The 25,813-nt window shown below is 36.8% G+C and overlaps 3 protein-coding genes across 6 annotated transcripts; 2 read left to right on the top strand and 1 right to left on the bottom strand.

Moving 5' to 3' along the window:
- Positions 1-84: 84 nt before the first annotated feature.
- LOC140775788 (omega-3 fatty acid desaturase, chloroplastic-like) lies at positions 85-2,771 on the top strand. The gene is made up of 8 exons (XM_073119221.1): positions 85-816; positions 905-994; positions 1,081-1,147; positions 1,242-1,334; positions 1,419-1,604; positions 1,695-1,775; positions 2,049-2,186; positions 2,282-2,771. Exons 1-8 carry the CDS (start codon positions 323-325, stop codon positions 2,468-2,470), a joined length of 1,338 nt encoding a protein of 445 aa, XP_072975322.1. The 5' UTR covers positions 85-322; the 3' UTR covers positions 2,471-2,771.
- A 1,241-nt stretch (positions 2,772-4,012) lies between these two features.
- On the bottom strand, positions 4,013-6,876 carry LOC140775789 (PHD finger protein ALFIN-LIKE 2-like). Its single transcript, XM_073119222.1, has 5 exons — positions 6,699-6,876; positions 6,588-6,620; positions 6,298-6,520; positions 4,523-4,643; positions 4,013-4,456 (listed from the first exon to the last, which is right to left on the bottom strand). The coding sequence occupies exons 1-5, from the start codon at positions 6,796-6,798 to the stop codon at positions 4,205-4,207; spliced, it is 729 nt and encodes a 242-aa protein (XP_072975323.1). The 5' UTR covers positions 6,799-6,876; the 3' UTR covers positions 4,013-4,204.
- A 726-nt stretch (positions 6,877-7,602) lies between these two features.
- On the top strand, positions 7,603-25,625 carry LOC140775417 (uncharacterized). Of its 4 annotated transcripts, none has more exons than XM_073118697.1 (28): positions 7,603-7,954; positions 8,638-8,785; positions 10,010-10,102; positions 10,187-10,298; positions 10,433-10,595; positions 11,424-11,595; positions 12,872-12,997; positions 13,138-13,674; positions 13,817-14,422; positions 15,452-15,520; positions 16,116-16,232; positions 16,307-16,552; positions 17,419-17,466; positions 17,551-17,691; positions 19,095-19,238; positions 19,364-19,426; positions 19,532-19,639; positions 20,027-20,107; positions 20,191-20,238; positions 21,865-21,939; positions 23,078-23,173; positions 23,259-23,336; positions 23,426-23,497; positions 23,879-23,923; positions 24,016-24,099; positions 24,745-24,848; positions 24,943-25,093; positions 25,193-25,625. In XM_073118697.1, the coding sequence occupies exons 1-27, from the start codon at positions 7,752-7,754 to the stop codon at positions 25,085-25,087; spliced, it is 3,924 nt and encodes a 1,307-aa protein (XP_072974798.1). In that variant the 5' UTR covers positions 7,603-7,751; the 3' UTR covers positions 25,088-25,093; positions 25,193-25,625. The 4 variants fall into 4 exon arrangements, with proteins under 4 accessions (XP_072974798.1, XP_072974796.1, XP_072974797.1 ...); XM_073118695.1 differs by having other exon boundaries at positions 8,638-8,797; XM_073118696.1 differs by having other exon boundaries at positions 7,604-7,954; positions 8,638-8,797; positions 19,107-19,238.
- Positions 25,626-25,813: the final 188 nt, after the last annotated feature.

Below are 25,813 nucleotides of genomic sequence, written 5' to 3'. Positions count from 1 at the left end.
GATCTCTATTCTCATGGTCGTCGTGGCCTCACCTTTAGATTGGTGTATAAATCTCCGAACCTAATCCACGTCGCACACCAGGAAACGTCTTGAGAAATAAGAGGGGGGGGAGAGAGACAGAGAGAGAGAGAGAGAGGAGAGGACCGAAAGGAGAGGCCCTTAGGAGAGAAGGGCGAACTACCTCTAGATTCTAATCTCTTCTCCTCCTCCTGTTCTCCTCCTCTTCTTTCATTTCTCTAAAACCCTATTGGTAAGTAGGGAAGGAGGAGAAGAAGAGAGGTCAAAGGCGCCGCCTTTGGGATAAGGAGCATCCTTTGTTACAATGGCGAGTTGGGTCCTCTCCGAACGCTGTGGGTTGAGGCCTCTCCCGGCGATTCCTCCTCGCGTACCCAACTCGCGATTTCAACAACCCATTAGCGTGAACCCCTCAAAGAAGAGGATTCTACCCTGCAAGCCAATTGGCTTTGGTGTTCGAGCGATTCAGAGGGACTGGAAGCTCCGTGTGAGCGCGCCATTGAGCGTGGCGCCGTTCGAAGAGGAGGCGGAAACTAAGAATTGGGTCAACGGGGATGAGGAGGACGAGTTTGATCCTGGGATGCCGCCGCCTTTTGGGTTGGCGGAGATCCGAGCGGCTATTCCGAAGCGTTGCTGGGTTAAAGATCCATGGAGATCTATGAGTTATGTGGCTAGAGATGTGCTTGTGGTTCTCGGTCTGGCGGCGGCCGCTGCCTATATTAATAGTTGGGTAGTGTGGCCGCTTTATTGGATTGCACAGGGAACGATGTTTTGGGCTCTATTTGTGCTCGGCCATGACTGGTACGTATAAATTTGTTCAAGAATCAATCTTTGTTGTTGATTTGCTCTTTTGCTCTGTTTTCTGAATTGAAAATTGAAACTTTTGCAGTGGGCATGGAAGCTTTTCCAGTGATCCAAAGTTGAACAGTGTAGTCGGGCATTTGCTCCATTCTTCTATTCTTGTCCCTTATCATGGATGGTATGTTCCCCTCTTCTTCATCTGAAGTAGGTGTGCTTCTTTTTTCAGTGTCCAATTAGTGATGAACATAATGCCTGTTCTTGTAGGAGGATTAGCCATAGGACTCATCACCAGAACCATGGCCACGTCGAGAACGATGAATCATGGCACCCGGTGAGTAGATTGCTCCTCTTCATCTTCGATAATTTTCGATGGATTCTTCGAACAACTCAGTTGATGGGTTTCTTCTTCTTGTTTTTGATGGTAGCTACCGGAGAAGATATTTAGGAGTTTGGATACAGTAACTAGGAAGCTACGATTCACCTTGCCTTTCCCAATGCTTGCTTACCCTTTCTACCTGGTATGCATCTGAAGTCCAAGAAGTGAATTATGAGTACTAATTTTTTTTTTGCTTTAGCTTTACTTTGTGCTATAATTTCTGCAGTGGAGTAGGAGTCCAGGGAAGAAAGGTTCACACTTCCACCCAGGTAGTGATTTATTTCTTCCAAATGAGAAGAAGGATGTGATAACATCAACTGCATGCTGGACGGCAATGGTGGCACTGCTTGCAGGTTTAAGTTTTGTTATGGGCCCTCTTCAGATCCTTAAGCTTTACGTAATACCATACTGGGTATGTTTGTGTTGCCCTTCTCATCATAGTCAGAATCACTAGTATAGTCTTCCAGTTGAGGATTTTGAAAATGTTTGTGGTCGTGTGCAGATCTTTGTTATGTGGTTAGATTGTGTGACATACTTGCATCATCATGGACATGAAGACAAACTGCCCTGGTATCGTGGAAAGGTATAAGCTCAGATGCATGTGTTGAATTATGAATCTAGCAATTCTAGATTCATATTAGTCCCTTATTTGTTCAGAAATTGATATCTTCTCTAGTTACTATATGATGCAAGTACCTATATATTTGCTCATTATTAATTTATGTTCCTGGAGGGGTAAGGCAAGCACTAGAACATAAAAGCACTCTTTGTTATTCCTGTTTTGTCAAACTTGTCTTACTTAAATGTCTCAAATTTCAAGGTGGACTTTTGTCTGAATTTGCACCTTCTCTTTTAGGAATGGAGTTATCTAAGAGGAGGTTTGACTACACTTGATCGTGATTATGGATGGATAAACAACATTCACCATGATATTGGGACTCATGTGATACATCATCTCTTTCCACAAATACCACATTACCATCTAGTCGAAGCAGTAAGTAGCCCTTGTATCCTTATTCCTTTGTTCTGCATAGCATCTGAACATGTCTTGCTTTTTCTAAAGCTAACGAATCTTTATCGAATTACCAGACTGAGGCTGCAAAACCAGTGCTCGGCAAGTACTACAAGCAACCAGATAAATCTGCACCTTTCCCATTTCACTTATTTGGGGTCCTAGTGAGGAGTTTACAACGCGATCATTATGTTAGTGACACTGGAGATATCATCTACTATCAAACTGACCCCCAATTGAGTGGTGCTTCACAGATTAAGTCATAGTGAAGCTTATATTCTATACAATTGCACTGAAGTCTGCTGATTCTGAATTGATCCAACCCTATGAAAATTATAAAGCCCGACTTCTGCTGCAGCTCCAGTCGCAGCAACTCATTCTTTCTCCTTCCTGTCCCATGGAAGAGATGAAATATGCTTTCTTTGGATGCCAATTTGATATGATTTTAGAATGCAAGATTGTAATCTGTTATGCTTGAAAGAGCAGTCTTCTCCGGCATAATGTACTACGATTCTTTTAGCTCGAAGTAAGAGAAGAGTAAAAGAAGAAAATTAGTTTTTTACAATCTTTCTTTACCTGTTTGCTCTGGCCTGTGGAGAATGTTTGAGCTTGGTAAATTTACAAGGTTGTTAAATAGAGCAATTGGGTACCTCTTGTGATAAGTCATCCAGATGATGTAACTATGCTGTCAGCTGCAATAGGAACCATCTTTTTCATACAATGCTCTAGTGTGGCTAGGAATAATCTTAGTGCATGTGGTGCAGCTGCATTATTGTTGACCTAGCTTGGTGGATACTAATTGCATACGAATGCCGCTCATTTCCTGAATACTATTTGCTACCAACCTCTAGTGAATGTTACCTGTCAAAGTGGTCAATTTGTTGATGTGATGGGTGATTGCCTCTTCAAGACTTCAACTTCCTGGACTGGTAAACTTTGTCTTCTGTTTCAAAGAATTAGGCTTATTCTTAATCAACGATGATATCAATTGAAAACCCAAGACTTCAATGTGGAGATATTTGAATTAGATACTAATAAGTGATCATTTTAATCTGAGTATGTGCGGCATACAACTGACCATGAAAAGAGTAACCTATATCAGCTTCATTCAAACCTTCCATCCGATCATTCTTGCATCTCTTCTTTCCTTATGTCTGGCTTCTAGTCCAAGCAACAAGAATCAAAAAACTTTTGTGACCACTTGCAAGTGAGGCTATAAAGATTTTCTAGCAGCTTAGGAGGATGAAGCAATACTTCTTTTCGTAGTTACTGCTGTAGGTGGCAAAGTTGCTATCACAATACTATCTCAGGCATTTTCCCCAAAAATAGCTCATAAGTAAAACACCATCAAATAATGTGTGAAAAAAAAAGCCTGAAAAGCAAGATGTGTTCCTTTGACATGTCATGCAACAGGTATTATCTTCTCAACTTCGTTCAATCCAAAGATCTGTTTGGAAACTTCCTAGCTCATAAAAATCCAACAAATCTTAGCAAACTGAGCAATTGAAAATGAAAATTTTTAATTCTAGTAGTACTCACAAGCATAAACAAGAGAGAAGTCTAGAGCTAAAACAAGAATCAATTGTAATGTCTTTATGCCATGCGTTTACAATCCCTTACCTTGTGCTTAAATTGGTGCCCTGGACCTATTACAGTAATCACAAAAGTTTCCATGGAACTCATGGACCCTTCAAGCTTCCTGCGATCTGAAAATGGATGGTCTGTATAAATGAAAAGCCAAGAAATTTCCCCAACAGTTTACTCCAATGAAAAGAATGAGTACTTCTGATGCTGAGAACAAGTAAAACTATTCTTGCAACTGGTCCAAACTGCCAATATAGTTTTTTAAGTTATACAGCTTTTGTCGTAATAGTACAACACAACTTTGAAGGCAACATTCATCTAGAAGAGGCACCTAACTACACAGTTGACACAACATGAACAAAGTCACAAGAATGTCATCAGTAACCACCAAAGAAACATTGAAAGATAGCTTGATCCTACTGCCTTCCTTTCTTTGAGCTGCACCTTGGGCATTTATATTGTTTTATGCTCTCAGCTTTTGCAGGAGTTATCTTCACACACTTCCCATGGAACCACCTTTCGCACACATCACACCCGATCCAGAATTCATCTGCACTATAATTGCCACCGCAAGCCCCACAAAGGGTTTCACTGTGTTCATCGTCATCTTCACCATAGGCATCATCGACCATCTTCGTATTGCTCTTTACTTCTCCATCACTTGATCGCTGAGGAAACAAGAGTCATTTGCTACAGTTATCTGATTCTGTTACCAAAGCATTTAAAAATGTTACCTTTGTTGATAGCTTAGATTTACTTCCACTATCTATGCCTGACTTCTCTTTTGATTGCCTTCTGTTCAGTACCACTTCAAAAACAGTTGGAAGCTCATTGATCATGCTAAATAAACGTTTCCTGTTCGTTTGCAAGAGAGAGAAAGGCCAAGTTAATTTAAAGAAAGGATAACAAGATTTCTTATAAATAAACAAAAAGAAAGAATAACATGAGAACAAGCTATTGCTGCCCTAACAACAGCTCCTACATTAGACCTTTCAACTAGCCAAAGGAAAAGGATAACTAGATTAAGAAATGGATTGAACTTGGATATTTTGACCACTTCAACTATCACTCCCTATCACTTTTGTTCTCTCAAGAAAAAAAAATTACATCCCCTAAATTATCTAATTGTATCATATAAGCCCTCTCGTTAAGAAAATTATTAAAATTTGACTAACTAATTAGATGGATAAAAATAACCTAACTTTTTCTTTCCCTCTCCCATTAAAAGTGGAATTTGAAGGAATTAGAGAATACTAATTTCGAATTTAATATTTGAAAAATTTGTCATAGGAGCTACTAAAAGAGAAGATAGAAGGATATAGAAGGAAGACCGACACTTTTGTCTATTTATTAAGTTAGTAAATTTTTTAAGATTATTTCCATTGGATTTCTAATGAAATATTGATGGAGGGAGTTTAGTGATATGGTTAAATAGTTTAGAGGATGTATCTTCCACTTTTTTCTTGAAAGAGTAAAAGTGATACATAGCGATAATTGAATAATTAATGAGGTCAAAATGTAATTAACTCTTAAATTTATAACAATATTCAATGATTGCACAACTCGTTATCACGAGAATTTACTCATAATGCAAACCAACTAAGGAGATGATGTTCCTGCAAATACCACAAGAATCTATTTATTTCCATACTAGAGAAGACTTTAATTCTACAAAAGAACAAGCTTAAGAGACACAGTGATGTTCTGTGCATAATGACATAATGCATTTGAGAGTTATCACAAGTAAAGCATCTCCCCCTTAACAGAAACGTGAAAACATGTTCAAACAACACAAACCCATTTTACCTAATGAAAGATGCACTTAAGAGTTATTATTCCCTTTTATACATCAGTACATCACATTTACTGAACTTCAGTGTTCCCAGACAAGACAATACAATAAACAACTCCAAATTATATATCGTTTCAGACAAGCTCTAGTCCAGCTATATTTTGAACATATTATTGTTTAGCAGGAAGTCCTGTATCACTAGATTTGGTGAAATTCTTTAGTCACCAAACCTTAAATAACGGTTCTGATTTCCCATTTCTTACCACTGTAACCTTTAGGGCCAACTGATGTGAAGAATGAAGATAAGAAAACTGAGAAGATATTCTCAGATTCCTCAAACATAGACATAATCAAGTTAAACAGGCAAAGTTCGAAGCCATCGGTAGTAAAATCTCAATAAAACAAAATCAAATACTGTAGGTTTTCTATAACATAGAATGGAACCATTGGTTGCCTGAACAATACTACCAGATATCTACAGTTTCCAATCGCAATACTGACAGCGGTGCGGATTTCGATGCAAAAAGTTTAGACTTGTGAATTTGAACTACCAAGACGAAATCTTTTCTTATCACACCAATATATTCTATAACAATCTTCATCAAATCGTGGAGTACAATAAGCAAAATCGCATCTTCGTATCTTGACACCAGATTAAGATCACAAAAGTTCAACAAAGAACCTACTTTACCCAAAAAAGATACAAAGAAAAAATACCTCTCATTCCGGTTCAGGGGCGCCCCGAGATAGAACGCAACGGAGAGAAGCCACGAATCACTATGCACAGCAACGAGCGAGAGCCAATCCTTTCGGTTCATCCCATCCCTCGCGAAGTTGATGCCGAGGGCCGGCTCCGGTAGCTCCGGTGGCACCTCCTCGGCCGGTAAGTTCACCTCCCACGAGTCGTTGGGGTGACCGTACAAGCACAGGTTTTCCTTATCTGCCAAAAACCCAACTGAGAAAATGCCGGAAAGAACCAAATTAGCAACAAAGAGAAAGAAACTGACCTGGATCGCACTGCGCGTAGAAGTCGTCCACATCTGAGAGGAAGCATCGAAGATATTAGTAGGAGATCGAGATTAGAGAAGGAGAAAGGGGGGAGAGTTGGGAGAGGAGACCGTGGGTCAGGGCACGGACGATTCCGGCGCGGCGGGAGCTGAAGTCCTTGAAGATTTCTTCCACGGTGCGAGGAATGGAGGAGATCGAGCCCACTTCCATGGTGAAAGACGAGATCGGTTAGTCGAAGGAGAGGGAGACTTTGGTAATTCGAACTCTCTTTTGTTTTTTTCTTTTCCTTTCCTTTTTGGGTTTTTCCTGCTTATTATCCCCAGAAGATTTGCATAAAAAGACAGACTACTAAACCATAGATAGGTGCTGGGATGCAAAACAAAACGAAAAGGAAAGGAATTTTGGTGCAAATGCTCCATTAACATCCTACTATATCAAAATATTTATTAGTTTACCTACATATTTTGCCTAAACAACAACTAATAGAATACGTAATATTGTATCACTTTAAACAAAATAAAAAATAAAGAATCTAAAATATCCGTTGTTAAAATAAAATAAAATATCGGCAATATAATTTTTAAATTATTCTAGGTAATATGCATGGTCAGACGTGAATAATAATAAGACAACTTCTACTGTGTTTTGCTGACATAATCTATTTTAGATCTCAGCAGAGATATTTTTCAGGAATTATAATAAAAGCGAAAAATATAGGGTGTTTTTAATAAAGTTTTTTTTTTTTTTTTTAAAGAAAGATTAAAGATCCCATGAAATTGTTATTGGATCTATACCGGGTTCGGATCATTCATCCAACACGACGATATCCGTTTCCTTAGAAGTTTAGTCACGCGAGCCAACCTTTTATCGGCTTCTCTCACTGCATACGACCAAAGTCAAAGCCAATTATATGTCGCCACGAAGACAAAGCACTTCAATTGTTAGTTAATCCGGAGGAATACCAGAACGTCCCCCCCACCTCTTCAAATCTAAGAAACGGGCCTCGGCCAAAACCCTTTTCCTTCCTTCTCTGATCCCCTCTCCGCTTTCTCTCACACCCCCGCGGTGGTCTCCACTTACGCTCACTGACTCGCATCGCACTATTGACTCGCCCTTCAGGAACAGGATTCTCTCGTGGGATAGGAGGGACGGTGGGAACGACGATGACGGCGGCCATGACGACGACATCGAGTTGGGGCGAGCGGGCGGCGGGTTCACCCAGCGAGATCCCTTCGAAGCTGAAGCAGCTGCGGCAGTTGAAGGAAGTAATATTTCACGGCGACCCGATGCTTCTCCCTCGTTTCGTGCCCCGACTCGCCGAGTTGAAGGCCGATAAGGCCAGCCCCGTGCGGAAGCTTGTCGCCGAGTAAGCCTGCTTTCTTTTGGTTCTTCAACTGTTGGGTTAGGGTAGGAATGAATTTGTTGCCTTTACTTCTTCGAGAAAACTACGGTGGTACTTGTTAAACTTCATAATGGTGGCACTAGAACAGTGCCTTAGGCAGCCCTTCTATATGACTTGCATCATTGGTGAATATTCTTGTAGTCCATGTAAAATGACATTTGACTAGTTGAGAATAGCAGGACAAGAAAAAGCCTTTGTGAGGCTGTTTGTTTTCGTTATTTAGTATTTGGCATTTGGCATTTTGGCTAGAGCCTTTTTGAAATTATAAATGTGGAGCCTTATTTGATGTTGAGATGGATATAATGATTCTTTGACATGCCTAGAGGTAGCTTTTTATGAGGCACCTAATAAAATGGTAAATATACAATATTCTGATACTAGGTTTGTGTCAAATAGTTGTGATGCATCAGATTCTTAAGAATTAAGCAAGAAGTAACTTTTAGTAATTGGAGATGCATTATTTTGGAACTAATTCCTCATCTTGTGTATATCATAAAACATCTGAATTTATTCTTCCTTAATCCCAACACTTTCATAATCTCTTAAACTCGCATGCTTTGTTATTCTTTTTGTTGCTTCCATTTTATCTTGTAGTGCCTATATGATTGTTCTTTTTATTTAAGGTCTTGAACGTTGCTTTGATGTAGGATGATTGGTGATATTGGAGTGAAGCATATGGAGCTTCTACCTGAAACAATACCTTGTCTTATATCCTTTTTGAATGATGAAACCCCTGCAGTCGCTCGGCAAGCCATTACAAGTGGGACTTATTTATTTCGTAGAGTATTAGAAAAGGTTGTTATTCAGGTAAAATCAACGGCATAACAGATTTTACATATTTGCATGTGTAGGTGTTTCTTATATGGGCTGTTTTTTTTTTCGTATTCTTGCTAGATAATCATTTCTAGTTCCATATGCATTTCAGTTGATTAATTTTAGGAGAACTCAAGATTTAAGGATCTCTTTGTGGTATTTTCCGCTTTTCCATGAGTACTTTACGTTAGGAAGTAGTAATAAACTGTTTGAGGTCGCTCCAATGAGGTCGACAATGTTTTACGGGGCTGTCTATGATAAAGCTATGAATGCTAGGACTAAGAGCTTGCCATTGCCTTCTTTGTCTTGTTAAATGTTTATTAGTCTTATAATTGTTTTATTTCATTTTGTTGTAATTTTATTGGCCGTTTACAAATAAGAAACAGTTAAAATGCTTTGCAATATAAATGAAAAGGATTAAGGTGGAGAGCTTGGTGAAATGGGTATAAAATCTTATACCTGATCCAACTGTGAAATCTTGGCTAAATAGAGAAATATTGATCAGAATGATAAAAGCCACTTTGTGTAAAGGGAATGTGGCTGGATTATCCTTAAGAAAGGCCTTTTCTTATCAGTTCCTTTCTTTTTCTATTTTTTTTATGTCAGCTTTATGACTCTGCTTTGTCCATGCATGGCTATTGAATTTACATAAACTAGCTTTGTAAGTCTTTCCAGATGTATTGAATGGAATTTGTAGTTTGGCTCCTCCTCAATGTTCTCATTGATTAGCTGTCAGCCAACATCAATTCCATCCTTCTCATCTAGTCTTGGTACTGTCATTATCTTTTCTAATAAATTATATTTTTGGGTTCTTGTTTGTTTGTAGTAGTAGAAATAAGAAATGCATTTCACATGTTATATCATTGCAGGTTCCCGATGCTTCAAATTTTATCATGGCACTATAAAATTAAGCCATATTTATGAAATGTACCTAAGGTAGTTCCAATTTAAGCATGGAAAAACTAGATGCATTTTATATCACTTCAAACTATAGAACATGTAATTCCATTTATCAAAATTAACAAAATTAAACTTTTGACTTCTGCAGGCGGAGAAGAAGCTTAATTTTTTATTCAGATATGATATACATGATTTATAAACAAATAATACTACACTACAACTGTCAGCTGTTTAACTGTTCTCAATTGCATGGATATTTATGAAGAATTTTTGGATATCATACTTCATTTGTTGGCCTATATTCAGGGTTTGTACTCAAGTGAAATTGATGACTCACTAAAATTATCATGGGAGTGGATGCTTAAGTTCAAAAGTTCAGTTCTAGCTATAGCAGTCCAGGTATGCTTGTTCCTGTTCATTGACACCTCATTTGGTCTCTTTGATCTATTTGTCCTCTTACAAATTGTGGAACTTCTGAGTCAGCCTAGTTGCAATGGAGTTAAGTTATTGGCAATTAAGTTTGTGGAAGCAATGGTTCTTTTATATACGCCTGATCCCAACATTTCTTCAGATCCACCAAATGAAAACAATGATGGTATATGCGCTCATTGACTTAGAACAACAAAGTTACATTATCTTATTGCTATGGTGTCACTTGTATTGACTGTGTATAATTGATTCACATCTCGTGACCTTCATCAATTCGGCGTTGTGGACATTTTGTGATAGGATCGGAGTTTAACATATTGTGGTTAAGAGGAGGTCATCCTTTGCTCAACATGGGAGATCTTGCGATGGAGGCCAGCCAGAGCTTGGGGTTATTGCTTGAACAGCTTAGGCTCCCACAAGTGAAATCCCTTGGCACTTCAATGACTATTGTGTTAATTAACAGGTTGGCCTTTATATCTTTGTTACTTTCTTTCCATATTTTCTTTTAAGATCTTTCTAGCTAGGAAGGCTAATCCATTTTATTATCTGCATAATAGAAGGAAAATAGTTATTCCTTAAGGAGCCTCTTTTAGAGCGTGCAATGGCTTATCTTGTGTGAGCATTACCACTATAGTATGTTTGGAACAACATTTATCAACTTCATTGTTGTTTTGTTCTTTATACATTTACATGCTCCATCAGCAACAATGAGGTTGATTGCCATTAAGGCTTCTTGTGAACCTATCTATATTTGAATTTTTTTTTCTGGAAATTATGTAAATCACTAAAATGTGAGCATACAGTTCTGACCACTTTGAAATCCAGTGGTTGATTTTGCAAAATTAGTTGGTCTGAAATGTTTGTATCATCTTTTTTCTGATATATTTTCGTCCATCTTGACTTGTCATATTAGGATGTGTAGTAGCATTTGTAATGGGAACTTAATAGTTGATACTGTAATTACTAGTTAATAACTAAATGTGGTTTTGTGATATTGCCTATTATTTTCTCTCTTTTTTCCACCTCTTTATCAGCTATGGAACCAAGATTTTACTCTTGGACTTCTTTGAATTTGTTTATTTGATGTACTTGCTTGCAGTTCTAGACTTATAGTAGCACTGCCATTTATGGATATATATTATATAATTCATGTAAACAAAAATGAAGTAATCTTCATGTACATGCACGGGGGAAGATATAAAATTTGTTTTCTATTCTTGCTTATTTTGTTCTCTTCGTTTTCACGTTCCCTTTTCATTTGATTTTTTTGTTGATTAATACTTTTGATCAGTCTCTCAGCTATTGCCCAGAAAAGACCTTCCTTTTATGGACGTATATTGCCTGCATTACTCTGTTTGGATCCAGCAAGTTCTATCATCAGAGTGCGAATCCCTGGTGCTCACCATGCCCTGAAGAATGCCTTTGTGGGATTTCTGAAATGTACACATGCAAGTGCTGAACCGGTAATTTGTTTATTTTCTCTAGAGCTTGATGCTAGTTTTCTCTGGTAATATATTGTAGTTGAAGAATATGAGACTTGAACATTAAGTGTTTCCGATCTAGGGCTTTTCCACTGTGTTTGTTGCAACTTGGTTCTAATGCCAAGATAACTTTCTCTTTAATCATAAGTTTTTTTTCTCCCCCCAACCCCACCTATCTTGTTGTGGTACTTTTTTTGTGTAGCTAACTTGTCCTTATAAGGAGAAAAATGTGAGCTTATCCAACAATAGCTGTGCATGCTGATGGTGTATCTGCACATGGCACGATGGGTGTCACACGACACCCCTTCTAGCAGTTTTTCTATTCGCCATCGACCTCATCGTCGAGCTCGCCGCTCGTCGCCATCCCCGTCTCTCCCCAAGCTTGAGGCACCATTTGCATCCGTTGGTTGCCCGAGCCCGAGGAGGAAGAAAGGGGTAGTAGGTCGAGTTGATTAAAAACTTAAGTTGCGGATCAGGACGGCGGCGAGCGGCGACAACGAGTAGGGAAAGGTGAAGGTGAGTAGTCTCCCTCATTTTTCCTCTTCCATTTTTGCGGCACGGCCGACAATTGCCATGGCACTTGCCCTGCCGACCGGTGGTTAGCACGGGCTATGCCTGTGGCACGACCATCTTTGAGCTTAACAACTACTTATGCCTATGAAAAGTGAAAACAGTGTGCCTTACGTTTAGTTTCTGATTGTATTCAAATGCATCTTTTCTTGGTTTACATACTCTATTTGTATCCTCTAGAAAAGAAAAGAACATATTTGGATGCAAATTCTCTATATCCTTTGACAGATTATTTTAGGCATTGCCACATTTTGCCATAGCTTTTGGGATGGACATATGATTGTTTTTGAAAATCTGTTTAAATGATAATTAGAAACTTATATCCTATGATAAGTGGCAGGTCTAACAGGTGCCACCTTTTTTCTCTTCAAGTTTCACTTGTACATCTGATGCCAGAGTTAGATGTAATCGATAGTATGATATTTTATTTCAAGTTGATTCTACAATTGAAATTTATTCCTCCTTTTCATGATGCATTTGCATTGGTCATTTTGAATCACAATTGATAGTCTTACCTTTTCCCCTTCTTTGGGTTATTTGTCCTCATTTGTGTTAAATTCTTTGTAAACTTGATCCGACTGAGGCAATTTTGAAGTAACTAGCTGCTTATTCTTCTTTTCTTTGTAGATCATCTTAAATTTAATTAGGACAGAAACAACCTAATTCAAGTTTCTTTTTTTATCTTCAGTGGCGTGCACGGTTGCTAGAAGCTCTAAAAGCTATTGATGCTGGTGAGTTGGCAGAACAGACAGCTGAGCTCAGTAAGAGCTCTGGAGGCCAATCTTTTAGTACAGAAGAAGCTTTACCAACAAGAGTATGTTGAATATATATTATATTTAATTATTTGTCTTCTTTATCCGGTCTTTCTGCCTTCCCTTCTTTTTAATCATGCTGAATGTCTATATCTGCCTATCTGGTATGTTTAGAGTTTAGAATGACTTTAAATAATTGCAGGACAACAATATATCATTGCAAGCATGTGAGGAGGCAAGCAGTGACCATGGGCGTAAAAGACATATGATTGAAGAAATTAGTGATGTATTGGAAGATGATGCCGTTTCTGGTAAAAGAATTAGGAAAACAATAACATTAGGTCGGGAAAGCGTGAACGGGACAATTCAATCAACTCCTGATTCAGTTGGCGTACCTTCTGTTAGTTCTGTTGCTTTTAGAGACGGAAATTCTGAAGCTGTACATCAACTAGTCAGTATGTTTGGTGCATTAGCCGCCCAAGGCGACAAAGCTGCTGGGTCATTAGAGATTCTCTCTTCAAGTATTTCCTCTGACTTGCTAGCCGAGGTGGTAATGGCTAATATGCAACACCTTCCATCGGCTTGTCCTAGAGAAGATGGAGTGGAAGAATGCATTGCTGGTAGGGGATATTCCTCTGGTCTGGTTGGCGACAGTCTGCCTCCTCTACAGCCATCTGCACTCACTTCAGATAATATTACCTTGTCAAGTTCATTTCCTCTGATAGCATCACTATTAAAGGTTAGGTTTTTAATTTCACATGATACTAGTGAAAGCTGGCTTTGAACTTATATAAAAGTGTTCCATTTTTTAATGACACCTCCTTTTTTCCAAAACTGTTTGTTTGTTATTTGATGTTGTTTTAGCTTTCCTTCACTTGCAGAAAATCTACCAAAGTGATGGAGAGCAAGTATTATCAAATGCTGAGGCAACTCTTGTAACTTCTGTTGCTGGTGCTGGTACTGGTATTCAAGCAGTATCTGTTAGTTTTAATGCTTCCAATTTACTGGTTTCTGCTGTTGAAGAAGATAGTAAGTCGGCTCTTCCATTAGATTTAGAAACATCAGAGAGTAAAATACCTGGTCTGGCTTGTACTAGCTTGTTGGATGAAATCCAAGAATCATCAGAAGCTTCTCATACTTCTAATTCTAAGTGGCAAGAAACAAGTACAGTGCCTAATGTCAGTTTAGTTAGTACATTACCTTCTGATGTTACTTCAACTGACTACTTGGCTACACATCCTTCAGAAGCCCAGAGTCCAAGATTAACTGTTTCAGATGCAAGCCAAGCACCCTCTTCAGCTTCTGTTGTTGTTAATTCCCAATATGTTCTACCAAAGTTGCATGTGACTAACATCAACCTTAGTGACGAAGACAAAGATTTTCTACAGAAAGAGGCTTTTGTGCGAATTATTAATGCGGACAAGCAAGTAGCAGTTTCTGCTGGATCACATGCCCGTTTTCCCTTGCTTGCTCACCTGGGTGTTGAGGTAAATACAATCTCTTATAAGCTTCCTAAGTTCCTTTTTCATTTTTAATTTCAGTATGTGGGTTTATATCAGCTGTTTTATATTCACAGTTAAGTTTTTTGATCCAGATTCTTTGCTATTTTGCCCCATGCTTTGTGCGATCAGCAACTTTTACCTTATGCAAGTAAATTATTGTCGCTATTGTCTCGATTGTAAATGAGTTTTCAAATGTCTCTTCCTACTATTTTTTTAAGGCATAATATTTACAAAATGTATTATTTACTAGCAAAAACTTATGCTCTTTTTATGATGTGCATTTCTTAGTAATTATCAAAGTATTCATTGTGTAGGATTCATATGTTTTTTTGAAGTCAACTTTGATGATTAGCTCAGTCTTTTCTTATACAATATAACAGTTAACAGGCTAGGCATGTAGTGTCATGGCCTTTTCAGGGTTATCTTAGATTAGCATGCAACAATGCTCAGCTTTTTTCAGGTTGAGTTTTGGTGCAAGCCCACAGGCAACAATAATCTTCCTTGCTTTGCTGGTGCATAAGCTGCTTAGGTTTAAAGAGATTCTCATTTCCCAGCATGAGATGGTGTGAATTAGCTGATCACAAGATCACATTATTTTGATTGTCATGGATCAATCATATGGATGATCATGTAACTGGCAGAGAAGTAGCAAAAGCTTGTACTGGCTATAGCCGGAGAAATTGGAAGATGCTATTTTGCTATCGAAATTCTCTATTTGTTGACATGAGATGTAGCATATGCTTGCAAGTTGCAATAATCTTTAACATATATAAAGTTCTTTCAGCTAGATGTTGAATTATTGAATGTACATTTGGTTTCTGGACATGCATATCCATGTTGGTTCTCATTGTTGTTGTACTTTATCTTGCAATGTTAGAGATTATTTATACGGTATAATCATTATGTGTACCGGTAGTGGCATTATGTTTGTTATTAGAGATTGATGTTCTAGTATATTGTATGTTGATCATCTTTGCTTGCACCTTTTAATTGATAAAGCACCTGTTTCTGTAGTTTCCACTGGCATTGGATGCATGGGAGCTTCTACAAAAGCATGTTCTGTCTGATTATATGAATCATGAGGTAACTATAACATTTATTTTGGTTACCACATTTTTCTGCTGCATTATATATTATATGCCTCCTTATATTTTTATGGAAACTAAGAAACAATTATCAAAATCATTCTTCCACTATTAAATGGTTAAAGTCCACCGACTTATTCTTTGTTGACCCCTTTGGTTGCTGCTTGTATTCAGATGCTATTCTATTAAATCAAGATCAATTGCATTTTATATGTGCATAAGCCTGTCGAGGGCTTTTCTTACGAATGTATCTTTCAATTGAAGGTGCAATAAATTTATCTGCTTATTTTTTTTTCACTTGATATAACAGTATATACATGTGAAAGTGATGCATATATAAAGACATGCAACAAAATAAAGCATCTCAACAAATTCAGCTGCCTTCTAGAATATTGCTATGGTCTGTTAATTGTTTTGGTCTTTATTTCTTGCCTCATGATTCAAATTTACTTATTGAGGTGATCTACTAACTATTTCTTCACAATATATGTCAATCGGGAGAATTCTCGTGCTAACCATATTATTTTCCCTGATGATATTTCCTTTTTCTTGCAAAATGCTCCAAGTTTCTGACTTCTATCTAATTCATTCAGGGGCACGAGTTGACATTGCGTCTCCTGTACAGGTTATATCGGGAGACAGAGCAGGACCAAGACTTCTTTTCATCCAGAACGGCTATGTCAGTTTATGAAAATTTTCTCCTGACTGTGGTATGTCTATTGTCTTGCTCTTCCTCTTTTAACTTCATTATGAAATGCATTCTTAATTCATATTATGTTTATAGGCAGAAGCCCTTCGTGACAAATTTCCAGCCTCAGATAAATCACTTGGCAGGTTGCTTGGCGATGCGCCATACTTACCTGAAGGCATATTGAAGCTGTTACAGGGCTTGTGTTCTCCTGAGAGTCGCGAGAAATATGATAAGGATTTACAAAGTGGTGACCGAGTTACTCAAGGTCTTAGCGCTGTTTGGGGTCTTATCTTGCAAAGACCTTCAAATCGAGATAGGTGCCTCCTGATTGCTTTGCAGGTACTTATGTTTGCACAGTGATGGAACTTATATAGGTACATCGACATCTATCTATCTATATCACTCTGACCAAAAGGGAACTTTTGATACATATCAAGCTATCAAGAATTCAAGATTCTCCACAGTACTTTCTTTCCTTGTTATAATACAACAATCACACAATATATTTAGAGTTGGTTATGCGGATCGTTTTCCTCCTTTCATTCTCTTATTTCTTATAAGTAATTTACCAACATTACTCCACATGCAATGAAAATTTTCATTTTATTACCATTAACTAAGTATTTTTTTTAGTTTTTAGGCTTCATATGTGAGTAATTAGTATTTTCTCATTTTTTTAAATTTTAGATATTTTCTGTATTTTTAAATAATATTTATAATTTTATGTAATTAAAAATAGTTCGATTCGATCCGAGCGGCCAATATGGCTGATATGTATTGTTTTTTTAGGAGGTCAATCCTAATTTTTTGAACTTTACTTTTGTCACTTTGAACTGTTATGATCATATAACTTATGCTAAATCAGTGTTGATGCTGCATCAAGCTCTGGAAGTTGATGCACAAGGCACTAGGGTGCATATCTATGTAATGTATTTACCGTCTGGTTTGAAAAATACTGTAAGATGAGTTCCAAGAAGTTTTTCTAAACTATAATCTTGATATCTGTGCCCGAGTGTTTTCTTCTGTAGACAATTTTACAACCTTTCTGAGTAAATCATAAAATAATTGAATTTAAAATATAAGAGTATAAAAGGTTTCTGTTTCTTCCTATGAACCTATCCTTATGATTCAGACCTCATTTTGTTTTACAATCTTCGTACTAGCATTTACTTTATTCAGATTCTACATAATAGTATTTTTGACAGAGTGCAGTTCATCCTGTGGAAGAGGTGCGAATGAAGGCAATTCGACTGGTATTCCTAAATCCTTTGCTGTTTGTAAAGGAAATTATTATTGGAGTACTTTTGTAATTCTGCTTATTTTCTGCTTACTCTCAGGTAGCAAATAAGTTATTTCCCATGGCAAGCATTTCAGAGAAAATCGAAGCCTTCGCTAGTGAAAAACTTGAGTCAATATTAAACGTCATTCCTGCAATGGAGTTAGCGGATGTGGGTGGATCTGCACTTGGAGTGCAAAAGGTTCATTTTGTATGCTCGCTAGTACTAGTCAACATCTTTTGTATGGTGGCATCGTATACTACTATGAATACTTTGGTCATTCTCTTAAGGATAATGTAGTTAAATAATGTTGCCTTATAACCAAAATGAATGTAATTTCATCACATATTAGGTTTAACTAATTGTTAGCACTTATGTAGAAAATCTTTCAATTCAATCTTAATAAATTGGTGTATGTATAGAAGTTATATAGAATTTCTATGGAATCAAAACTAGATATCAATGTCCCAGGTGTAAAAGTCGTTTCTCATGGTAATAGGAAAATGTTACCTATGATTCTTCATTTAACTTGAGTTACCTTACTTCCTTGTTGCGTATCATAATATCTGGACTTACTGTTCATCTGTTAAAATGTGCCTTTAAATAATACTTTATACCAAAGAATTGTCAGCCTTTTGCTCGAACTTCTTTTCTGTTTGTAGTAAAATGGGTTGGAGGAATGTTTCCAAATCAAAAGTTTTCCTGTTTGTTTTTATTTTATAATAAAAATGGGTCGGCACCTTGTGCTTATCGGCTCATCTGTACTGATGCAGCCATTCTTGCTAACAACTATATAAGCAATCTGCTATGGCATTTATTTTTCTTCTTATTTGCTTATTTCACATTTATCCTAAGGTCCTAAGCATTCATTTTCAATTTGTCTTAATCAAATTAGGATCAAGTGATGTAACTCGATACATGCATCAGCTGGTGCAATGAATTGGCCATTTAGTTGCATCAGCCAATGTTGACAACCAAAGGCCCCCTAAGATGCGTCTCAATTTGACTTGGCTTAGATCGATTATATAACTTGTGTATTTTACAATAATAATAATAATAATAATAATAATAATATAAACAGACATGCATATGTGATGTGTTTAGGTTTAGGCATCTAATACCTCAGTTAATGCACATCTTTCTCAGTTTTCATTCTTTCTCCCATTTACATGTGCATCTTTCTTCAAAGTATGCAAACCTTTCCAGGCATGCACAATTCTCCCCAACGACTCTCTCTCTCTCTCTCTCTCTCTCTCATATTATTCCTGAACTAGCACGGTATTAGAGCAACTCAAGCTCCTGCTCTCTAGTTCATCACGTGGTTGGGTTAAGGTTGAGCTATGCTCATGTTGATAACCAGAGGAGCTGAGCTCAACTCAGGTTGCTCTAGCTCATTTTTTTTTTTTTTTTTTTGCACCTGAAATTTAAACTATTTACCAAACAGTCACCTTGAAATGCAATTCTTTAGCCTCCATTAGTTCATTTCCAGCTGTGTGTAGTTTGTGTGGAACTATTCTTGTATAAGGACTTTGAGATTTTAAATTTCCCATAGTATGCTACTCTGAAGTGCTATAATATATATCCTGATTGATCATCTGTCTTAGAAACTTCTGCAGGAGGGTGACTTAGAAAAGTCCAATGATGGTAGTGAACATACTTCTGATAGCCAATTAGCCAAAAGTACAATATCCTCTTCAATAGCGGAGGCTCAGCGTTGCATGTCATTGTATTTTGCCCTATGCACAAAGGTATATGATTTTGCAGCCACTTTAATCCCTAAATGTGATTGTGGATTACATCCTTTTGTAAGTCTGTCTTCAAATTTTCCAGTGTCAATTAATCTGTCATTATATTTATATTGTTTATTTTGCAGAAACATTCCCTTCTCCGACAAATCTTTGCAATTTACAGGAGCATTCCAGAGGCTGCAAAGCAGGTTTGTGCAATTGACCTGCCTCTAGCATGTTTTTGATCCTTTTATAACGGGAACTTTCATATGCATTCTATCGTTCATGTTCTCCTAATCATTTACATTGTGCAGGCAGTTCACCGCCATATTCCCATTCTGATTCGTACTATAGGCTTCTCATCTGAACTCCTTGGAATTATCTCAGATCCACCAGATGGAAGCGAAGGGCTCATCATGCAGGTTCTGTAATTTGCTGTTCTGGTGTTGCTATCTTGGTCATTGTTATCTTAATTAGTCAATTTATTTCTTGTTATTGGTGGGATGCAAAATAATAGTTGAAACTTGAAATTAAGTACTCTGATAATTTTGCCTTTAATGTTGAAAAGCAATAGAAAAGGAGGGATCATATTTTTCTCTTGCTGTTAATTTTGCTTTGAGATGTTACTTCAGTGTCATCTGAACATCTCTTAAAATTTGCTGTTTGAAATCACTATTGATAAATTGAACTGACAACCGGAGATGGTTTTGTTGTTCATGTGGAAAACAGGGTTCCCTCCATGAAGCTTGGGAAGATATACTAGTATGGTTTATCAGATTTGACTGACTATTTTCATGGCATTTTAGCAGGTTTTGCAGACACTGACAGACGGGGCAAACCCTTCTCAAGATCTGATTTCTTCTGTAAAGAAATTATATTCTAAATTGAAGGTAGCCTCAATTGTCTTCAAGATGAAACTTTATTATTTCTTCTCTTTCTTTATTTGATATATGTTTTCTGGTTATTTGTGCAGGATGTGGAAATTCTCATTCCAATATTAACATTTCTGTCTAAAGATGAGGTTCCCTTCTTCTTTCCTCCTTTCTCTCTCAAATGATTTTCTCCGTCATTCTATCACATATAGCTGCATATGCATGTAAACGCATGCAAAGACACATGAGCAACTTCTCCCTTTCTGCAGTAGTTTCTTCTAATTGCATGCATATTCTCAGTGTTTATTGCTATCTTTAAATCACATTAAGTACATCTTCATATCAAATCTACAATGTATGTTTTATCCAGTTCAATTTGCCAACAATACTGCAATTGTTTCTTCTTTTTCCTTCTTGAAACTATTCTGCACATCTTTTCTCTAAAGGTAGTTATCCTTCATGGAAACTAATTTGTTTCTTGGTGTTAATGAAGCTAGTTGACAATTTGTAAGGAAAGCTAGATGTCTCTTGTTTTCTTATGTAATGTGAACTTATACATATCAAGGACAGTTCATTCTTGTGCAGTTGCATACTTGCATCAATCCTCAACAGAGACTTGCTTACTGTGAAAATTGCAAGCAGAACATCAACCAGTTCAGTAAAATGCATGCTTCAGTTGTAGTATAAAAAATTCCAAGAAAGTCATCAATCAGTATAGTTAACACATACATGCTAGCAAATCTAGATAAGGTAACAGTTTGACATATATGCTGTCACACATCTTTTCCATGAGGGTAATCAAACTTATGTTTCATACAAGAGGAATGAGGACAGAGACAACATTGTTTTTTTTTTCTAGGAATTTATTTGCTAAGCACTTGACCTGCTCTTTTAAAAATATTCCCTAAGACATCATACAACATAGTTAGGATGCCATAGACAAATGAGTTTACTATGATTGGAGTTAAGCTTTAGCCTTATAAGTTTGCCAACATTATGTTTGTCTTTTATTTTTATTTCCATTAAATGTCAGCAATTGTTAAGTACAAATCAAGAAGTAAATTACTAGTCATGATGGGCAAATTAATTGTCTTCCAAAGTTCTAGGGCTATGGTAGTGATTTTTTTTGTTTGAACACTACGATCTCAAGTTTGTGGATACTATACAAGCTAAAGTTCCCTCATGATGTAGCCTCCTTGCTGAATATCTTGTGGACTTTTAACATATTTGGCAATATGAGATAATAAGTTGACCAAAATACTTAAATTGTTAGATGATGGATTGATAATGTATATCATACCTTTAAGACACCCTGTCATGTACCCCCTACACTGCACGTAGATAGATGAAAGACAATAGCTAATAGGTTGTGAGACCCTTCATATCGTACAAAATAAAGATTAATGGGAGCTAGATGAGATTGAAGTCAAAACCTCTAGAAAATGTGGCTTTGATATCATGGTAGATACTCAATTGATTCAAAAGCTTAACTTACGTAATAAATTGACAATGCATATCGTACCTTTAAGAGGCAGAAGTATGCTATCTAGTCTTTCTTTCTAGATATGTAGTTATTAGATATCTTGAAATCCTTTTTGATTTTGGTAATTTTGTTTGAAGCCATTCTAGATATGCCTGCTTATTTTTTAGTATGTTCATTGCAAAATATTGTACCTTTTCATAGCTTTTTAAGTTCAATATTAATATATAACTATTTCGTCCTTTACGTCTGAATTGAATATCATACTAACTTGCTTTCCTCGAGTGGCTTGTAGATCCTCCCTGTCTTCCCCAATCTTGTCAAACTTCCACTGGACAAGTTCCAAGTTGCTCTCTCTTGTATGCTGCAGGTATGTTTCTTCATAGACCTGTTTATTTTTGCAAGTTCAAATGATTGTTTCTTTGATAAATCTGTTGGCCATTATGTTCTTCCACATTATATTTTGGACAATAAGTTTTAGAGTTTGTTTGTGCTCTTTGAAGTTTTGAGCTATTCTAAAAAACAATTCCCGATTGTATTTCTAGCTTTACCTTCATTTATCGGACAACATCCCTATTGCACAAGTTATGATCTATCATCAGTTATAGTTTTACTAGAATGGTGGTTGGACACTTTGACTTGATAACTCTAGCAGTATCTGCCTGTATATATATATATATATAAAATTTAACAGTAAGTGTGCTGTTCATCTATTCAATTGGGTCATACGGATGTGAGGCATACCAATAATACCTTTACAACCACACTATGGGAGTTCCTTCAGTTTGTCGACATGTGGCATCAGTAAACAACACCCAGTCAGCACAAGTGCACAACAATTATGGTTTATCATAGTAAAATATGCTATCTTAGATACTTATATTACCATGATTTTATAGTAGAATATGTCGTATTAGATTCTTCTGTCTTTTGTATGTTTTCTATTTCTTTTGGGTATTCAGTCCATAAAATTGCAAGTTGAGCTTGTCTCTACTCTTAGGCAGAATTCTGAGTATTGATTTGACCTGTAAATGATGCACTATAAATTGTTGTGAAAGGACTTATTGAACAGTTTGCAGTACCTTCAAATTATACATATTTCCTTGTCTTATAACAAACTGCTGCTTAGTTGTACACCTATGCATACTGACCTTGGTTCAGCTGCTCTACGGTTATAGAATATTCTCCTATCATGTGTATCAGGATTACATATCTACATATCATCTGGTGCAAGTGTATCTGTACTATTGTAATATTTAACCTCTTGCAACATTTCTGTTTTTTGAGCCATTTTAAAATGTTGTCTCATCCTTTGAAATAAATGAACCATTGAAGTACTGTTTAGTGTCTTATTCTTTTCTCTTATCTTTTTTCCAACACCACAGAATGTTTGCTTCTTTATCCAATGAAATTGCTACTGTTTTACTGGTTTACCTGCACCTCTCAATTTGTCTTTCATATAATGGCTCTTCAACTTGTTTTTTTTTTCTTCCTGGGGCTTGTTTTAGGGATCAGCGCAGAGTGGCCCTTGCCTCACTCTTTCTGAGGTTTTAATTGCTATTCATCGAATTGATCCTGAGAAAGAAGGAATTCCTCTAAAAAAGGTTGTTGTCCAATCTTTCTTTTCTGTTTATATCCTTTAACTCTTCCGGTTGCTATCTTTTTGTTAGCTAATCTTAAGTGATGTAGGTAATCGATGCTTGCTCTGTTTGCTTTGAGCAAAAGGTCTTTTCCCAACAGGTTCTAGCAATGGCGTTAAATCAATTGGTATGTCTCTCAGGATGAGGTCACCTGACATGATGAAGTCTTTTGCTGATAATATGATATAAACTTGAAAGAATTACTCAATTCTGCAGGTTGAACAGACACCTCTTCCGTTATTATTCATGCGAACTGTTATTCAAGCAATAGGTGTATTCCCTGCTCTGGTGAGTTCCTAAACAATCCTACTCCCATGTGGAGGTGTATAATATGCAAAATTGTATGGCATGTGCATCTCTAATCTATGAGCCTTTTTGCCAAATTGGAGAATTCTCAAGTCTTGCCCTGATTTATACTGGGTTAGGAGGTCCAATTTACCACTGTCGGCGGCTCATTGGCCTGGTGGCTTGCTGAGTACTCTTACTGTGCTGGTATATTGTTAGCACAGTATGTCGGCATGGATTCTGCCGCCTAACAATTAAAATCCTTGACATGGATGAACATTTCTTTTGTAAAAATGTTATGATTGTTCATATTTTTAGTCTTTTCTGGTTCAGACTTTTTATGTTACGAATGTAATACAATTTATTGTTGAGCTTATTTTCCAGGTAGATTTTGTGATGGAGATTATGTCACGGCTTGTAAGCAAGCAGGTAGTCAAGTTTTCATATCAAAGAGAAAATTTTGAGTGATGGGACATCGTTAACTTTTTTCTTGAACCTTTTCAAATATTGTGTTGCTGCAGATATGGAAATACCCAAAGTTATGGGTGGGATTCTTGAAGTGTTGTATTCAGACAAAACCTCAGTCTTATAGTGTGCTGCTGCAGGTTGGTTTACTTGCAATCCAATATTCATTATTTTGTGGTGCATTCTCCTGTGGTATATCTTTTGAAAGTAGCAATTGGAGCTAATTTAAAAATTAGCAGGTTCTCATGAGGGTGGTTGATTTTCTTATGCAGGAGAAGTTTATATTGAATCAACTAAACTACAATATTATATCAGTCTAGTTGACAACTTAAAATATTTCTGTTGGAAAAGAGGCATGAAAGATAATGATTTCATGTGAAGCTTGAATTTAATGCTACCAGTTCTTACTTTTCTGTTAAATATTAGGTATAAATAACTAATAATGATGTAAAGTTGGTAGTATTAATGGATTTTTATAGTGGGTGGTGAGAATGCATGAACTCAAATCTTATTAGTTTTGATTTATTAAATCAGTTTAGATATATTTGGTCAATGGCAGATGCCTTTCGTCTCCTATTTGGCCTGTGTTCTGAAAAAGCATTCTAAATTATTCTGGGATATTCTGATTAAATACAGCCTTTTTATAAGGTGAATAGAAAAACAAGTTATTTATCTTATTATGTTTTTTTGGTTACCTTTGCATATGATTTTAGTTTAATTCATTTCTCAGTGATATCTAACATAGTTATTCTATCAATTCAATGCATTATTATTGGGTTTAACAGCTACCAGCTCCGCAACTAGAAAATGCATTGAACAGAAATCCACAGCTGAAGCCTTCTTTGGTTGATCATGCTAGCCAGCCAAACATACGCACAACTCTTCCTAGGTCAGCTCTGTTCACTTGTTCCTCCTGTACATATATTATCTCCACGCAGAGGAGAACTGTAGCATTATCTTGAATTCGGATATGTTGGTTGTAGGTCTACCCTGGTAGTTTTAGGACTGCTGCAAGATTCACAAGCTTCAGGCCAAGCGCAGACCAGCCAAAGTCAGGTAGCAGATACTAGTAGCTCTGCTGCAGATGTTGCCACAGAAGTAACTCAAGAATCTACTGCTATAAGCTAAGTCCTGGTGAGGAGATCTATTTTTAGTTTTGTACTTTTTCTCTCAAATTGTTTCCTCTTTGGAAAAAAATGGCATAAGTTTACAATGGCTCTCACCAAACCACAGATAAACTTTTGTATTTTATGTGCATACACTTGGAGGAAACATTGTTTCATCTTATCTTTGCCGCTCCCCAACCCATGCCAACCTGGTGCCACGGAGAACTGCAAGAATGTACACAAGGAATGTCAGAGAAAATGGTGCTTGTAGCCACATGTAATAAACAATGTAAAGCATTGGCAATTTTGGGCATCATGAATCATGTAAATACCTTCATTGTGGAATAGTAAAAGCAGAAAAGTGGGCTTTATCAGATTCAAGGAATCCTTTTTATTGATCTGGAGAAGTTAGCTGTGTCAAACTTATATTAATTTCAAACATTTCCACTATGTAACTTGTGGGATGTGTAACTGATGTCTGCTGGCTATTATTTAAACATAGGGAAATTGAGACTGCCCCAATGCAAAATAAAAGAGATTCTTACATTGTATTGGTTATATATCTAGAAACTTTTTTTGGATGCAGTACAATAGATAGCAGCGTACACTTTGATAAGTCCGTACTCCTCTGTATTTATTCATATATCCTAACATGTACAGTGAGTATTATTGATTTGACAGGACAGCCAGTTTTCAAGATTGTTATTCTTTCGTATGTTTTCAGCTAAACTCTTTCCTGACTGAAGGA

The sequence above is a fragment of the Typha angustifolia genome, chromosome 14, assembly GCF_048772165.1.
Source record: "Typha angustifolia cultivar Huaian chromosome 14, ASM4877216v1, whole genome shotgun sequence".
Taxonomy (NCBI): domain Eukaryota; kingdom Viridiplantae; phylum Streptophyta; class Magnoliopsida; order Poales; family Typhaceae; genus Typha; species Typha angustifolia.
This window is presented reverse-complemented; position numbering and strand designations above follow the sequence as displayed.